The sequence below is a fragment of the Physeter macrocephalus genome, chromosome 20 (assembly GCF_002837175.3).
Source record: "Physeter macrocephalus isolate SW-GA chromosome 20, ASM283717v5, whole genome shotgun sequence".
NCBI classification, from domain to species: Eukaryota; Metazoa; Chordata; class Mammalia; order Artiodactyla; family Physeteridae; genus Physeter; species Physeter macrocephalus.
Genome location: NC_041233.1, coordinates 50658618 through 50677097, shown reverse-complemented (window position 1 = coordinate 50677097; position 18480 = coordinate 50658618). Strand labels below are relative to the sequence as shown.

The 18480-nt window shown below is 38.0% G+C and overlaps 1 protein-coding gene across 4 annotated transcripts in view; it reads left to right on the top strand.

Moving 5' to 3' along the window:
• The window catches only part of IDE (insulin degrading enzyme), a 116466-nt gene that overhangs the window by 77391 nt on the left and 20595 nt on the right, over positions 1-18480 (top strand). For 3 of the 4 annotated variants that reach the window (XM_028482098.2, XM_007108705.4, XM_028482100.2), the window contains 5 exons: positions 1437-1540; positions 9254-9356; positions 11281-11403; positions 13598-13680; positions 16744-16888. In XM_028482098.2, coding sequence (XP_028337899.1) covers positions 1437-1540; positions 9254-9356; positions 11281-11403; positions 13598-13680; positions 16744-16888 — 558 coding nt within the window. Of the gene's footprint in view, positions 1-1436; positions 1541-9253; positions 9357-11280; positions 11404-13597; positions 13681-16743; positions 16889-17371; positions 17517-18480 lie in introns of all 4 variants that reach the window. The other variant, XM_024121182.3, reaches the window with a different exon arrangement.

Genomic DNA, 18480 nt, shown 5'->3' with positions numbered 1-18480 from the left:
GTGAAAGCTATAAATCATCCACTTTTCTCCATTTCCATTGCTACCACCCTCGTATGAGCTACCATACGAGCTACCATACCAGCATTTCTTGCCTGGACTACCATCATAGTCTCTTACCTGGGTTCCCTGTTTGCCTTCTTCTGCCCCACCTTAGTTTATTTTTCCAGCCTTTGTGATCTTTTGAAGACCCAAATCAGATTGTTCCACTCCTCTGTGTCAAGTAAGTTTCCCATCAGAGTTGGAACAGATCTAAATTTTTACCTTGACCTACATGGCAATCTGGTCCCAGCCTCTCTCTGACTGAATTCCACACCACTCCCATTCCACTCCAGCTACACTGGCTATGTGCCTAATCTTCAAGCATTAAGTTTACTTCTCCCTCTCAGGGCCCTGACATTTGCTGTTTTCTCTGCCTGGAACACTTCTGGTTCTTCCATGACTAGGTTCTTCTTATCATTTGGGTCTCCACTCATATGTTTCTCCCTCAGAGAGAGCTTCCCTGACCTCCCAATCATGACCCTGCCCCTTTTAAAATTTTCTTCATAACACCTATCACTATAATGACAGTATTTGTTTGTTTGTTGTCTACCTCCCTCCCAATTAGAATATAAGCTCCTTAGAGAGCAGGGACATCATCTGTCTTATCTTATCATTGTATCCACAGCAGCACCTAGAACAGTGCCTGTCACAGAGTAGGTGTTCATTATATACTTGTTGAATGAATGAATGAGTCTATCTCAGTAAGTTGCTTGTACTAAAAAGCATCTTCTACATTATTTTTCTTTACTAACTGAAAATAGAAGCCATTTTTCCTACACAACAACTTTCTAAATGCTTGTCTGATTTCATTCATAGAAATTTGAGTAGAAATTCTGTTTATTAAAATGTATGTACTTTATATTAAGAATCCTACTTTATACTTTATATTACTTTATATATACATATATAAGTACATATATACTTTATATGTACATATATACTTTATATATATACTTTATACTATATATATACTTTATATATATACTTTATATATATATAAATATATACATATATACATATATACTTTATATATATATACTTTATATGTACTTTATATTAAGAATCAGCATTTAATCATCAAATTTTCTTTATTAACAAGTACTCAGTTGTAGCTAGAGGTATTACTCACATTTTTCCCTGAAAAAATGTGATTTTGTTCTCTATAATGTAAGTGTGTTTAGGGATTAACTGCAGAATAATTTCACAATATGAAATTGCTTAAAGTGCGGTAGGAAAGAGAAAAGATTCAGAAATTTTTCCAGTGGAGTAAAATTTAATTGAAGGGAAGAGGGGCATGTAAAATAGAGGATTTAACATGTTAGAGATCTGTTTGCTTTAATAAGTTAGACTCTATTGTAGCCTTGCAAATTTTATTTATTTATTTTCCTTTTAAAAAGTATTATCCCCTAGAAGAAGTGCTCACAGCTGAATATTTACTGGAAGAATTTAGACCCGATTTAATAGAGATGGTTCTCGATAAACTCAGACCAGAAAATGTCCGGTGAGTTGCTCTACAGATTTTACTGTTACATACTAAATTTTCAATAATGATTGGAATCTGAAAATTTGAAATTGTGAATAAAGTGCTTTTAAAGTTTTTATCAAGCATGATTACAAAAATAGAATAAGTATAATGAAACAGTACCAAACTTCAACAGTCAGTACACGGCCAGTCTTCTTTATCTTTACCCACACTTGTTCACTCATCCTCCCTCCACTCTATTTATTTAAATTTATTTATTTATTTATTTATTTTTGGCTGCATTGGGTCTTTGTTACTGCGCCCAAGCTTTCTCTAGTTGCGGTGAACGGGGGCTACTCATCGTTGTCATGCGCGGGCTTCTCATTGCAATGGCTTCTTTTGTTGTGGAACACGGGCTGTAGGTGCACTTCAGTAGTTGTGGCACGTGGGCTCAGTAGTTGTTGCTTGCAGGCTCTAGAGCGCAGGCTCTAGAGCACAGGCTCGGTAGTTGTGGCACACAGGCTTTGTTGCTCTGCGGCATGTGGGATCTTCCTGGACCAGGGATTGAACCCGTGTCCCCTGCATTGGCAGGCGGATTCTTAACCACTGTGCCACCAGGGAAGACCCTTCCCTCCACTCTAGATTATTTAAAGTCAATATCTCGAACACATGAAGATTTTTTTTAACATAATCATAATTTCATTATGAATAAAATATAGTAATAGATCGTCTTAACCTGGCTTCATTCTTACTCAAATACTGGAAGTGTCAGCTCACTTATCTGGTTTAAAAAGCAAGTGAGGACACCCTCTTTTTTTTAAAGTAGAAGTAAGGATTACAATCTCAGAATGCTTCTGACTGACCCGTGGTTAACCAGGAGATCAAAAGTTGGAGGAGCTCTTACAGTAACAGAAGTATTCCTTTAAAACTGCCAGATTTGAAAGCTTATTATAAAGCTACAGTACTTAAGACATTGTAGTATTGGCATAAAGATAGGCAAAGAAATCATTAGTACAGAACAGAGTCTAGAAATAAGCCCCCACATATATGATCAATTGATTTTTTTATTGTGGTAAAAATAACCCACATAACATAATATTTATCATCTTAACCTTTTTTTGGCCACGCCACGCAGCATGTGGGATCTTACTTCCCAAACCAGGGATTGAATCCGTGCCCCCTGCGGTGTAAGCCTGGAGTCTTAACCACTGGACTGCCAGGGAGGTCCCCATCTTAACTACTTTTAAGAGTACAATTCAGTAGTGTTAAGTATATTTGTATTGTTGTGAAACGTCTCCAGAACTTTTTTATCTTGCAAAACTGAATCTATACCCATTAAACAACTCCTCCTCTTACCCCTTCCCAGCCCCACCATCTCCTGTTCACAACCGTTCTACTTTCTCTTCGTGTGAATTTGACTACTTAGATACCTAATATAGATGGACTCGTGAAACATGTCTTTATTTCACTTAGCATAACATCCTTAAGGTTCATCTATGTTGTAGCATGTGACAGGATTTCCTTCCTTTTTAATGCTAAACAGTATTCCATAGTATGTATACACCACATTTTCTTTATCCATTCATCATTGGTCAGTTGATTTTCTTGACAAAAGCACCGACATAATTAAAATGGGAAAGGAAAGTCTTTTCAACAAATGGTGCTCTTCCACATGCTGCATAGCCACGTGGAAAAAAAGGTTAAATGTGACCTTTACCTCACAACATTCACAAAAATTAATTTGAGATAGATCATAGACCTCAGTATAAAAGCTAAAACTAGAAAACTTCTAGGAGAAAATATAGTTTGAAAATATCTTTAAAACCTTGAGATAAGCAAAGATTTTTTAGAACATAAAAAGCAGTAACCATTAAAGAAAAGACATTGATAAATTGGACTTCATCAAGATTAAGAACGTCTGTTCTTAAAGTGATTTATGCATTTGCTTAGATGATTAAAATACAAGGAGGAAAAATACTCAGAACACACGCTAAATCATTTTAAGTAAAACAGTTTACATATTTCTGTTTTCCTCAATGTAGCTTATATATTCTGGAAAAAAAAAACACCTAAATTCTGTTGAATTTTATTATATACCTTCTAAAATCAAAACCTATCAAAATGAGGAGAAAGAGCTGTAAACTTAATCATAAAACTCAGTAAACACTTTTTAAGGTTTCTTCACCTACTAGTCATGCTCTCTTGGAGAGATCACTTTTTTCCTTTAACCAGTGTTTATTGAATAACTAATGTGAAACCTCAGAGTTCATTATTCTGCAAAGGGGACATGTGAAAAATTATATAATGTCATGAACACTTACTCTCATTTAATTTCCTGGAAAATTACCCACCTGAAAAATGCAATAGTGCTTTATCTTTCTATGTGATGCCAAATGATTTAGCAAAGTTGAAAACTATTGTACAAATGCGAGGCAATCCTATTTAAGATTATATCATATAACAAAGATGTGCTTTTTTTGGCAAGAAAAATCCTGATTTAATTATGTTCGTATAATTTTTGCAGCCCTAGATCCAGATATTTGACCCTGCAACACTTTCTTTCTCTTTTTTTTTTGGCCTTGCTGCACAGCTTGTGGGATCTTAGTTCCATGACCAGGGATGGAACCTGCACCCTCGGCAATGAAAGTGTAGAGTCTTACCCACTGGACTGCCGGGGAATTCCCAGACCCAGAAACATTTTATAGGAGTGAATTTGCTGGAGCATACATTTTACTTTTGTTAAATGGACTGTTTCTAAATTCCATATCTTATACAATTAGAGTTGAGAACCTCTTTTTCTCTCTACCTTCACCTTTAAAGAAAAAGCACTTTTTCTCTATAGGATTGATCTCTGTGGCTGTTATAATTGTAACTGCAGTCAGTGACATAGTGCAGAACAGCCTGGGATAATAATGCCAACTGCCAAGCCAGATTGGGGTTGCTGGAGGGTAAGATTATTTTCTTTAATACCCACTGAGACAAGTTTACCATTGCAACCAGGTAGGAAAATTAATAGGAAAATCCTTCAGAATGAAAGGAACCTTAAAGGTCATTTAATCCAACCTCTGTCAAGTATATATCTCTTCTGCAATATCTCTAACAAGTAGTTACCAGCCTCAGCTTAAATTCCTTCAAGGATGGGGAACTCATTAAATACCAAGGTAGCCAGTTCCATTTTTGCCAGTTCTGATTGTTAGAGAGTTCTTTTCAATGTTGAGACTTTGATTTTCCTTTTCAAAGATGTTTACCTGTTACTATTTCATCATCATCACCCACCTTCTTTGATCCTATCATTTGGTGCCCATTTTACCATTTTAAACCTACAAATACAGCTATAGAGTTTTTGCCATATGCCTTGCTTAAGTCAAAAATAAATCCATTCGTTTGGGAGGAGTTATTCTTGGTAAATCCATGTAGGTCCCAGTGATAACTGTCTTCTTGTCCTGATGTTTGACAGTCTGACAGTTGACTGTAGAATTTTGTCAGGAGGTCAGTGCCTAATCCACTGGTTTATGGTTTTTAGGCCACACTCCTTTTCCTTTCTGAAAATCAGAGCATTTGCCCATCTTCAGTCTTCTGCCTCTTCTCCTGTCATCCATTAATTATAGAAGGTGATAGGCAGTGATCCTGCTGGGATTTGTTAGTTGCCTAAGCATCAGAGAATGTGACTCATCTGTGTTGGAGATGTGACTTCATTTGAGTCACCCGGCTGGCTCACTCGCCGATCCTGAGCTTCAACTCCTTTTTTCTGTTGTTTGGTCCACCTTTGCACTTTAAAGATCCATGAAGTCCTGTATCTGCTAACATGGGATCAGCATATCACATTTTTTAAAATTAATAAATTAATTTTTCGGCTGCGTTGGGTCTTCGTTGCTGTGCGCAGGCTTTCTCTAGTTGTGGCGAGCGGGGGCTACTCTTTGTTGCAGTGCGCAGGCTTCTCATTGCGGTGGCTTCTCTTGTTGCAGAGTACTGGCTCTAAGTAGTCGTGGCACATGGGCTTAGTTGTTCTGAGGCATGTGGGATCTTCCTGGACCTGGGATCAATCCTGTGTCCCCTGCATTGGCAGGCGGATTCTTAACCACTGCACCACCAGGGAAGTCCCAGCATATCACATTTTGCTTTAGGTCATGTGTCTCATTGGATTATGAGTTCCTGCCAGGTAGCAACTATGTTTTAAAACATCTTGCCCAGAATTCAAGCTGATTGAATTCTCTAAACTTTTAGCCTAACCTTTCTTGATTCCTTCTTACTTTAAGAAACCCTTTTTTAAAAAAATTTTTGAGCACATTTCATGAACTTCAGTTTCTTAGCACTTTAGCCTTCCTGTCACTGTTTTTTAAGTTTGATTTAGAGTCTGTCATCAGTAGATTTTTTTTGTGCCTTCTTTCTTCCTCTGTTGTGTATCTTTTAAAAATATGATTTGATATCATGATATTGTGGAAATCTACTAGTAGAAGGACAGAGTTCATCTAGTTTGAATCCCTATTTAAAAAGTAATGAAACTGAAGCCCAGAGACTTGCTTAATTTAGATCTTAACTGTGATTTTAGCAAGATCTCAAAGAAAGTGAGTCACAGTATCGACCAGAATCCAAGTTTCTCATGGCCAGATCTGTGCACTTTCTACTAATTCTTTTTTAATTTATCACGGTTACCAGTGAAGCCTCTTCTCATTCTTGGCTGTCTTCCCTCTTTTCTCTCTGGGGGATTATTTGCAAAGTTCTCATGAGAATTCATTCCTGGGGAACCATATTGCTTTTTTTTTTTTTTTTTTTTTTGCGGTACGCGGGCCACTCACTGTTGTGGCCTCTCCCTTTGCAGAGCACAGGCTCCGGACGCGCAGGCCCAGCGGCCATGGCTCACGGGCCCAGCCGCTCCGCGGCATGTGGGATCCTCCCAGACCGGGGCGCGAACCCGGTTCCCCTGCATCGGCAGGCGGACGCGCAACCACTGCGCCACCAGGGAAGCCCCATATTGCTTTTTAATGTCTGTAGTCAAGATTATTTCCGAATGGATTCCATCAGCAGCTACAGCTATTCGTTCCCACTGAACACTTCTAAATGGCTGACTGGAAGTCAACAGTCAGCATTCATTCTAGCCCACTGTTTCCTTTTCTTACCGTTGTAAGCTTCAGTGTGAAAATAAGAGGCCATTTCCTCTCACATTTCTAAGGACCATGTCAGTAGCCAGTTCTTTGTGGATGGAATTGAAGAGTAGCATTCCCCCCTCACCCCGCAACACACACACACACATATTTAAGAAAAAAACTCATGGAGACTATTTTTTAGTAGAATTTGGTTTCCAGCAGGTAGTCTAAGATGCTGCCGTGTCTGTGCCAGTTTTTCTCAATTGTCTGCAGTTAAATATACTGCAACTCTCTGTGGTGTACCTCAATTTTTGTGACTCTTTTCTCCTTTTCTCCTAATTCAGGTGCTCTCACGGTTCCACGCTCTAGTTCATAGATTTCTGTATACATTTGACATGTGTCTATTCTGTCTCTTCTGTTATTTGCCCTTCGTAATTTATTTGAAATTACATACTCTTCCATTGTATTTCAGTTTTGAATTCCTCAATGGTACACTAACTGTTGGTCTGCAAAGATATCTCTTTTTGTTAGGCCAATATTTGGTATTTCCCTAATTTGAGGAGCTACACTTATCTACTTCATATTTACTTCCTTATGGTAACATGTCAACTGTTATCCCATACACTTTACTTTGGTATCTAACTATCTAGATCCCTTAGGATTGTAACTGATAAATCTCCCTTCTCCTCCTTTTTTAACCTGAGCATTACTGGACAGCCTCCAGGGTCTGCTTCCTTCTGTGTCATATAGTCATCCTCCAGAGCATTTGATAGCTTTTCCCGAGTTTTTTCACTTTCTCTCTCAGAACTGAGTTTAAAGTTTTCTTGTTCCAGAGGGCAAGTCCACTGCCAAATGAATGCTCCAGTCTTCACAAGTTGTAATCAATCCCTTGTTCATTATTCTGATTCATGGGCTGTCACTCAGGGAAACCAGAGCCATCTATGTAATAAACTTCCAAAATCAAGCATCTCATGGAAGAGAAGATGGAATACCACCTCTCTACCACGGAATTCTACTTCCTAACATGTTTTTCAGAGGTCTCCCTGAGAATCAATCCATTCATTCTTTGAAAAAGCAGCAGGAATAGAAGCAATTTCTATGACTGAATCTTAGCTGGCTCTGTCATGTATTGAATGAATGCCCTTAAGAAATATCACATACCCTTCATGTGGCCATGTGCGTTCTGTATACACTACACATACCCCTCATAAGGGATTTTCAAATAGCCAACATGTATCACTTCTTCTAGATACAATAACAGAACTCTTTCATCTGTTAAACCCTATGATTCTTCTGTATGTTTCTGTCGAACATATTCTTATTTAGCATGTTTTCTAGAACTGATAGTGGTCAGTGGCAGCTAGGCCAGATCAGGAACACCTTAAACTGGAAGATTAGTCAGTCATTCTAACAGATAGGTGAGTCACATTGCTTATGATATCTACCCTGAAGCAAGTGAGAAAGCCAAGTCTAGCTAGCCAGGTAGAGTATTTTATCTAGAATGAATAAGGAATAGATGGTGGTTCAGACAGTCAGGCAGTGAAATTGGGGAGGTCCAGCGATGGGCAGGTGTTTGGAACACAGAGATCAGGATTCTGAAAATTAATGGGTGTTCAGTAGAGGGGAGTTTTGACTGCAAGTAGTGGGCTTTCAGCTGTGAGACCGACATTCAGAGGCTAGAACCTAACCTCTGGGAGGACAAGTGAGAACAAGCAGAAACAGACATGAACCTAGTTATTTGAATTGGGACATAAAGGAGAAGTGAAACCAATAACAGGACTGACTGCATGGCAAGCCTTCTGAGCTATTGGCCTAGCACTCTATCTGCAAGATTCAAAGTAGGATTGGTCCCAGCCTGGGGTTGAGCCTGCTAGTCAGAGTGAAATGATTACAACTTTGATAGTTAAAAGGCAGCAGAGGCAGAACTTGTCCATGATGATCCACACAGGGACAGAAGCTCCACTGCTATAGAGCTTCTTTCGCTCCTCTACTTGTAATCTTTTGACATTATTTTACCTCTACCTTCCCTCCCTGAACTTTTTTTCCTGACTTCTCTTCTGTGCTCTTTCTACTACCCCAGCAGAGAAAGACAGAGGTGTTTTCTTGGTCTTGTCCCTGTCTCCTCTAGCATCAGGAAGACCAGTGTACATGTAGTACATACGGTTGATGGTGGTGTCTGGCAGGAAAAAAAAATAACAGAGTACAAACTTAGCAAGTTATAATGAAAGTGTGTTTTTAAATTTTTTTGGATCTCTGAATGAGCCAACAAATTTTCATATCCATTCTTGTAACCCTGGGGCCTGAGCTGTTCCTGGGAAGGAGTACTTTGTTGTGCTTTTTTCAGGACTATTTTTCAGCTGACCTGGTTCCACTTTTTTCCCTAGCTACTCTTCTTTTAAGATTTTAGTCAATAGCATTCATAACAAGAATCTTTCTTGCAAGCAGCTTTTCATACCAAAAATGATGGGCTATAACCAAAGGATAACAGAGACTATGATCAAAGACTTCTATACATACATTGATTGCCGTTTCAGCTAGGCCTCATAGGACTTACTGGGTTGTAGAGGCCCAACACATTCTTGGATATTATTTATATTTTCGTGAGTCAGATTCTATAAATTTATGTATACAACATGAGTTTATAGGTTTTTTTTCCATCTATCTCTAGGGTTGCAATAGTTTCCAAATCTTTTGAAGGAAAAACTGATCGCACAGAAGAGTGGTACGGAACCCAATACAAACAAGAAGCTATACCAGATGAAGTCATTAAGGTAGGGTTAACCCATCTGTGAAGTAGCTGATGTGTGAGGGACACACAAGAATATGAGCTTCCTAGATCAACCAATTCATGGCCCAAAGTGTGGAGAGATGACCTAGCACTGTCTGTACCATCCCAAGAGGAGCGAACAGGGAGGTGGAGAGCTGGAGCTTAGGTTTTGCATGAAGAAATGATACTGTAGCCACCTTCTCGTCTGTCTGTCAGACCAGCAGGGCTGTAAAGCAGACTCCAAGTCTCATACGGTCAAAGATCATTGAAGTCCAAAGTACACAGGGTTGCAAAGACACCAAGACAGGCAGGAAGAGATGGAAATAGAGAACCTGAAAGACAGATGCAAGGGCTGAGAGCTCACGATCTTGCTGTGAACACAGGTGGGGAGCAATTTCTGGGATTCATACCATCTTCACTTTAGGAGGGGCTATATTTTATGCCTCATATTGTATCATTGCTCTTTTTGTCAACATAGAGTCATTATGATTTGTTTCAAAACAGGTATGTATAGATAGTATGTTACCCCATTCATCAGAAGTCAGGATTTTGTTTGTGAGTCTTAGCTACTTGTCTAGTACTTTTTCTTTTTTGGTTCTTGTTGTCTGTGTAGCTTTGAGACTGGGTCCTTTATTCATGGGGAGACACCAGAAAGCCTTGCTCTGACTAAATTCTAGTTAAACTTGGGTAATGGATATTTCTTAAATGTACCAGGGTAATGACGATACAGAAAAAAGTAGTTTAAGAAAGAAAAATTATTACTGGTACTTTTCTGACATATTCACAGCACATAAGGAGGTGACTGAAGCCCTTTAGTATGTGAAAATGTCCATCTTACTAAACTGTGAGGAAAGCTGATCTCCCATGAATTACTGCTGGGTGTGAACTAACCCTCAAACAAGAGAAATCCCCTGTTCACCAAATTCTGACCATGATAAACCTGCCCCAAATGGGAATTTAAACAAATTGATCTGGAGGGTCAACAGTGAAATTACTTGCTAAGTGTTTACCAGTCCCTACGATTCAGCCATACTGGGGACTTAAGTTGCTACATATAAATAATATGGCCAACATCCCCACCATCCCAGTGCCAAAAGACACAAATGCAGGGACCAAAATAGAACTACAAGAGCTGCAAGGCTGTGCCACATCAGCTGGAGACCAAATTACTGAACCCCAGAATCATTGGCAGTTGGTTGCTTTTTTTTTTTTAAATAATGAAAAGTCTTATAAATCAGAGTTCATCAATCGTGGTCTAAGATCTGCCTTACTTAGCTTTTGGAAGTAGCCCATGGAACAGGTCCAACCTGCAGGTTTTGTCGATCCTGTCCCACAGTCCAGATTTAAATCTCAACTTTGTCCTTAACCTTATGCTTGAAATATTGGTCCACTTGAAAATGCATGTGGTCGTCTGGGAGAGAAGTAGATCAGACCTTTAGAAGTGCTGAAGTCAAAGAAGCCCCCTTTAACCTAGTTTTCAGGCCATACATGCAAGTAATTTAGTGTAGCTGAAAGTTTAACTCTTTTAAATGACCTATTGTCTAGCAGTTGTGGGTATTTATCTCTGTGCAGATTATTCTCCATTCTTTAAAGAGCTGGAGCAAACATGATCTTCATATGGACCAGTTAGCCTCAGTTCCACAGTCTCAGATTGTTCCTTCACCTCAGCTGGTCGTTTTAGACGTGTAAAGAGGAAAGATAGATAAGTGTAAAACCTTGATTAGTTCCAATTCAAGTTTCATGAAAAGTCATTGATAGATCTTGGGAGTAGCCTTTTTATATATGATGGAAGAGAATGCTGTGTGACATTTATTCTCTTATTATTTGCCTAGATAGTAAGCAATGTGACTGTTTTAAACTCTTAAATCAGATTCTAATTGCTTTTGTGTGTGTGTGTGTGTGTGTGTGTGTTTTCACTCTTCATCCAGAAATGGCAAAATGCTGATCTGAATGGGAAATTTAAACTTCCAACGAAGAATGAATTTATTCCTACAGATTTTGAGATTTTATCATTAGAAAAAGAAGCAACACCATACCCTTCTCTTATTAAGGTAATATGTTAGAATCATTGATATTAAATTTAGGGGACAGACCTATTACATAGAAGGGACTAGAGAGATGTTTTCTTGCATTTGGTACTATGTTGATTTGCGGGGCTCACACCCTGTAGATAACAGAAAAGTTGCAGAGAGAATAACTACAAGAAATATTAAAAGGCTAGACATTTTAAAACAAAATTACTATACAGCATAGAATCTAGGAAATTGTTTTCTTTGCAGACAATAAAATAGTAAGTCTGGAAAGTAACTACAAGTCTATTGAAAGCGGGCTTTTTTCCATGTTCACTGAAGACCCAGTAAGGAAGTAGATTTATGCTGCATCATGAAAGTTAGAGATAAGAAAGAATCTCTAATGCCTGGAAGAGAGCATATCCAGGGGAAGCTGTTGGATTTCCTGCCCTTAAAAACAATTCTTTCTCATTTTAAGAGCACTACATGAAGTTAATGGAGTTATAAGCCAGTGGGAAGAATGATTGAGAAGGGTGTTTTCTTTTTCACAATGTTCTTTTCATGTCATTATTTCACACCTTGGGTAGATTGTGTAGAAAAATGGATCAAATTATTACAGCACATCCTCTTTTCTAAACTTTAAAACTAACTCTAAACTTACTACCATAGACAAACATCTTTCTTTCCCTTTTCTTCAAATGACCTAACATTCAGATTAACTCAATGAGATGAGAATTAGTGTTTAAGACTATGAAATATAATTTATCTCAAGCAACTAGATTATTAATGAGACAATCATTTTTCTTTAAAAATGACATTTTAATGAGTTATAGGTTAGGTTATTCAAAGAGAAAGCTTATTTACTTCTCCTATTTTTATTTTTTGTTTGTTTTAAATAGGCCATCTTAGCATAAACTAAGGAGAACATTAAGCCATATCTCTTATCAGAGTTTCAAGGTAGTTTCAAGTGAACTTTAAGACTTTTTTTTTTTTTTTTAATTTATTTGGCTGCGTCAGGTCTTAGTTTTAGTATGCAGGATCTTCTTCGCAGCATGCGGGATCTTTCGTTGCCGTGTGTGGGCTCTTTGTTGCAGCGTGTGGGCTTCTCTCTAGTTGTGGCATGCGGTCTCCAGAGTGCATGGACTCTGTAGTTGTGGCGTGCAGGCTCAGTAGTTGCGGCACATAGGCTTAGTTGCCCTGCAGCACGTGGGGTCTTAGTTCCCCAGCCAGGGATCGAACCCACATCCCCTGTATTGGAAGACGAATTCTTAACCACTGGACCACCAGGGAAGTCCCTAAGACTTTTTAAAGTATAGTATGAATGAATGAGTGGAGAGGCAAAGGAGTGGCTTATTTGTTCATCCTTGGCTGTGTTAGTTATCCGTTGCGATGTAACAAATTACTCTAAAATCCAGCAGTTTAAAACCACAAACACCTATTTTATCTCATGCAGTTTCCAAGGGACAGGAATGTGGAAGTAGCTTAGTTGGGTAGTTCTGGCTCAGGGTCTCTCAGGTTATGGTCAAGCTGTGGGCTGGGACTTTGGTCATCTGAAGGCTCAACTAGGGCTGGAGGATTCTATTCCAAGTTCAGTTGTGTGGCTTTGGGCAGACCTTAGTTCTTCGGTACATGGGCTTCTCCATAGAGTTGCGTGACATGGCAGCTGGCTTACCCCAAAGTGAGTGATCCAAGAGGGAAAATGAATGATCAAGGTGGAAGCCAAGTGTCTTTTATAATCTAATCTCAGAAGTGTCGTATCATCACGTCTGCCATAATATGTTGGTCAGACAGAGACCAACCCTGGTCCAGTGCAGGAGAGAGGACCACACCAAGGTGTGAATTCCAGCGGGCAGGGATCCGTGTGGCCCACTTTGGTGGCTGGCTGCCACACACCCACCCCCCAAAGACTCCTGCATCTGTGTCCCTGCATCCAGAAAGACAGGGACAGGACAGTTGGTATTGGCTTCACCTGTCTGTCTCTTCCTCCACTGTGTCCCCATCTCTTTGACCCAGGATGCTGATAAGAGGGTGATGTCTCTCTACTACTGGAATCACCAGTCATCTCTCCATCTTCCCACCAGCTGACCCTCTGAGTATGCTTCAAGGCCATGGGACAGCAGTCTCTCCAGAACAAAGCTCAGCTATTTCCTCTGTCCTCCTCTTGAAGAGTGATTTGATTGAAGATTTTTTCCGAATGTGCCTGTATTTCCCTAAACATACTGTTTCTCCATCACAGGATACAGCTATGAGCAAACTCTGGTTCAAACAAGATGATAAGTTTTTCTTGCCCAAGGCCTGTCTCAACTTTGAATTTTTCAGGTACGTAAAATGAATCTAGTTACAAAGCTTCCTATGAAAATCAACAATTACATTTCTGAAAGTTTTCTTTGCTTCCTTAAGGACCTATGTCTGGAAGTAAAAGGAATTAGAATTTTTTAGCCTAGACAAAGGAAGGCTGCTCCTTCCTGTTAAGGGAAGGCTGTAGACGCACCAGAAGTTTCACTGAAGAAAGATTAAATAATTTGGGGTGGTTTTTTTTTTGTTGTGGTTTTGGTTTTGTATTCCTGGAACTTGCCCAGAAAAAGAGGTAGTAGTTACTAAATGATCTTGAATCCCTTCCAGCCCTTTAATTGTCTGGAGCCCTGAGATATTGCTTTCTCTATTCCTGACTTGGTAGAAGATGTTTAATAAAATTTATGAATAATGCTACTGTTGCAATGATTTCTCAGTATAAATCTTTAGTTTATCTCTGTCTCCTTTTATTTGTGTGATAATGTTATCACTCAATTCAAATTTTACTTTGTGAGTTTGCACTCTATAATTTTATATTTCTAAAATTCAGTGGTCTGTGTTTATAAAATAAACCTATCATTTTTAAATAATGTTCAATATAATGATCAACTTTTTCATTAATTTTTATTTGATTTGCTTGGCATGAAATTAAAGCTGGATGTGTTTTAAATGTTTTAAAAAAGAGAAAAAGAATCTCTTAAGTAGGAAGTTAATAGTTCACGAACAAGTATGTTGAGATTGTAGGGATGCAAACATTGTTTATTTATAGCATGAGATTCATAGATTATCTAGAGCTGCGCTGAGATTGTTCGTGTTGTTTTTTGTTTGTTTGTTTACATCAAACATGGGCTTTGTGATTATGGCTTACTGTTGGTAGAGAGCATTACAAAGCTGGTTTTATTTTTTGATAGTTCAGAGTGATATTTTTAACACTCTAAGCAGCTTGTCACACTTTCCCATTTGGCTTCTATGATTTGGCTTCAGAATACCTTTTGAGAGACCATTTGACATGTTTGCGTTCTCTAAACTGCCTAGCATAGTTCTCAGAATTTAAAATGTCTGCTTCCCACCAATGCCTCTCTGTGTTCTGCTCTCTCTAGAGGTAAACACTGTTAGGTTTCTTGTATGTTCTTAAATAAATTTTCTGTTTGTGTATATCCTTTTCATCTTTTCAGAAATAGGATAATATTTTGCATATGTACAGTTTTTAAAACTCTGATCCATATTTAAGCATGTAACATCTGGTTACAAAATAATATGCTTTAAGTTAACAAGTGAACAAGGATTTCAGCATTCCACTTGAATCATGTTCTCTTTTAAAAGTTAGTTTAGGACCCTCTCCAATTCAACAGCATGGCTGCTGTGGATGCAGCATTTTAGGACACTTGAGCTTGATCCATATGACTTTGAACTCCCAGATTCGTTTTTTTCTAGTTTTTCACTTCCACCTAAGGGTGCCTGTGGGGATGAACCCTTTCAAGGACTCTCTTTTGTTTTGATGCTTTTGTGAGTTGTGCTAGTAAGTTTCTGAACTGCTTCCTTCTATTTGACTAAAGAAGGAAGTCTGTCATTGTGTATGATACTTAAAAAATTAAATGACAGAGTGTAATTTAGATTTGCCAGGTGGAGAATGTATAGCTTTAGAATTTTCCCTTTGATTTTAATTCTCTGTAGCTAAGCATTTTACCCCTATTTTTACTTAATTACCAGTTTTTGATAAAATTTCTGGCTCTGATGTCAGTGCATTGGTTATATTTACTGTGCTATAGATAGAGTGAAACTTTCAATTTGCTGCCAAACAAACCAAGCCATGAGGCTACCTCAGGTCCTTTGTACTGGCTGTTTCCTCAGCCTGGAAAGTTCTCCACCCAGATATCCCCAGGGCTTGCTCCTTTGCTTCCTTCAGGTCTGGACCCAGATGTCACCTTTCAAGTGGCCTTGATTAATAATTAATAGTAATTTTAATAATAACATTTAATTTATTAATAATTTTATGTAAATTAGCAGTCTTCCCGTCCCACTACCCATCACTCCTATTCCTCTTACCCTGCATAATTTTTCTCCATAACAACACTATCACCACCTGATGTATCATATTTAAATGTATTATTTGTCTCTTCCAACTAGGCTCTTAACTCTGTGAAGTCAGGGACTCTGCCTGATTTGTTCCTTCTTTATTCCCAGTACCTAGAGAAGTGCCTAGCACTGTAGTGAGAATGTAGTACATATTTGTTGAATGAAGGAATCTTTTACTTCTCATAAAGGTAAGCAGTGTCACATAGTCAAATGAATAGGTCATTTTACTTAAATCTGAATCCTAACTCTGCTGCTACTAGCCCAGGTGACATGAGGAAAATGATGCTTCTTATTTGGGAAATGAAGATTTAAGTTAGGTCATCTCTGTGGTCCTGTTTAGCTCTTGCACTCTGTAATTATTTCCTCTCTTTTGTTGCTCTTTCTCACTTAAAAATTTTCCAGTTTTAATATTTTTTCCTAGTTCTGGCTGTAGTTGTATGATGGATATTATCAGTTACTTTACTGACAGTGCTCCAGTCTCTTGGTTTGGGAGGAAACTCAGGAGATAAGCTAACATTTTCACAGGTCTTAATTTTTCTCTTTCAAGTCTCAGTTTTTCCCTTTTAAGTTTATATAATCATAGCACACAAACTTCTCAATCTCTTCCTCCTGTCCACCAAGGGTATGGCTTGTTTAGAGGGAGAAAGAGGACAGGCGCATGCTGTATCAGCTCTATCAGCCATGCCTTCTCCTATTAGCCTAAATGTAAGCATGAGTTTTGGCCTGTTCCTCCTCCTTACCTACCCAGTGTTTCTAACTTGTCAGTTCTACCACACCATCTGGGGTAAGCAATTCCTTCTCTCTCTTCACCACTACCAGCACACATGGCATATTTCAAGCTTCTTTTTTAAACATCTTGTTTTTTTCCTCATGAGAAGAGTCAGATTCAGGAATTCGAAGTGTATCTTCAGGAAGTTATTTTAACCCCTGTTCAGTTCCTTGATCCATCTCGAAAGGCCATATCACATTGGGAAGTAATAAATCAGCTATTTTACTGTCAACATTTTCTTCCAGCCCATTTGCTTATGTGGACCCCTTGCACTGTAACATGGCCTATTTGTACCTTGAGCTCCTCAAAGACTCACTCAACGAGTATGCATATGCAGCAGAGCTAGCAGGCTTGAGCTATGACCTCCAAAATACCATCTATGGGATGTATGTAAGTACTCACGTCTTAGAGCCTTCCACTCATCAACATTTTTTATACTGATTTGCTGGAAGCATTTTTGATTGAGGGTGTGAGTTTAATTTCTTTTTTTTTGTGACTAATATTTTCGCATCATTTAATTTTTAAATTAGCTCTTACTCTTAAGTATTCAGCAATATACCATTCATATTATGCAAATTTTCCTTGATTTCTTTTTTTTTAAACATCTTTCATCAGACTGTCATATTTTTCTCCTCAAAACAAAATTGGACCCTGATTTAGGTTTAGATCTCTCCCATTCTGTATCTGAAGTCTTGGTCTTTGACAACAGAGAATGAAGTCTTCCTGCCATTGTAAAACAGAAGGTTGGCCTATACTATTTCCCTAGAAATTCAGATCATGAGGCTGCATATTCATACTCTTCAGTCATGTTTCTTCATTACCATGCCACTGCTTGAGGTATCAAAGCATTTCTTTTGTTTTTCTTTTTGTTAGTCGCTACATTTATGCTGATCCTCTCCATTGCAACATGACATACCTATTTATCAGGTTATTGAAGGATGATTTAAAAGAGTATACATATGCAGCACGCCTCTCAGGTTTGAGCTATGGCATTGCATCAGGAATGAATGCAATACTTGTAAGTAAAATGAAAACGAAAGAAAAGGCGTCACACCGTTTAAGCATTATGTTGAGCTTGGGAAAACTATTAACTTCTGCATTTTAAAACAAGAAGATTGATGGTTTTTTCCTTGCACCTTTTTAATGATTGAAGAACTCAAGTTAGTATTAGTTCCACTAACAAATGATTTAGTAGAGTTTAGTGCATCTTGTGAACATGTATTTGTGCTACATTTATTTGCATGTTCCTCTGCTTGAAATGTTTAACATATTAATCCTGAAAGCATGTTGTTCTTTCCATGTATTTGAATATATTAACATCTGTAAGTGAAAGATACCCATAGTTACTGTTGTGGTGCTGAATTTTACTTATAAGCTTCTTTATTTCTGCTGACAGTAGTAGAAAGTTCCTGTGTTCAAACACGTCTGATATTTTCATTTAATTTATTTTGTAGCATGTATCATTAACTACTTTTAAGTGTGTTTTAAGATAAACATTATTAAATGCATCCCAAGAAATAACTAGATCCTTTCTCTTGAAACTGTTTCTGTTCTGTTTCCAAACTTATATCTCATTTCCAAATTAACATCCCTCTTCTGGCACACATTCATCTTCACTTTGCTTAAAAATATATTGTATGTTTTCATAACAACTAAAATGAGAGCATGCACTGTGTACTCTTTCTAATTCTATACAAAAGGTTTTAGGGTTTTTAAATTTTATTTACTTTGCAGTGACTTTCTTTCTTCACACAAGTAACTTTTCTGGTAGTTTTTGTTCAATGTATAAGAATGTATATAACCTAACCATTCTCAGAGTCCAGGGAAATTTGAAGCTCAGAGGTCAAAATAAAATCCAAATAGAAAAGTAATAATCTATGGTTTATTTTTTTGCTGTTGAGTTTTAGTAGCATATCACCATTAAAATAAATAATTTTTAATTTGTGACAAAATGGGCTTTCTGCTAGTTGTCAGTCTAGTTC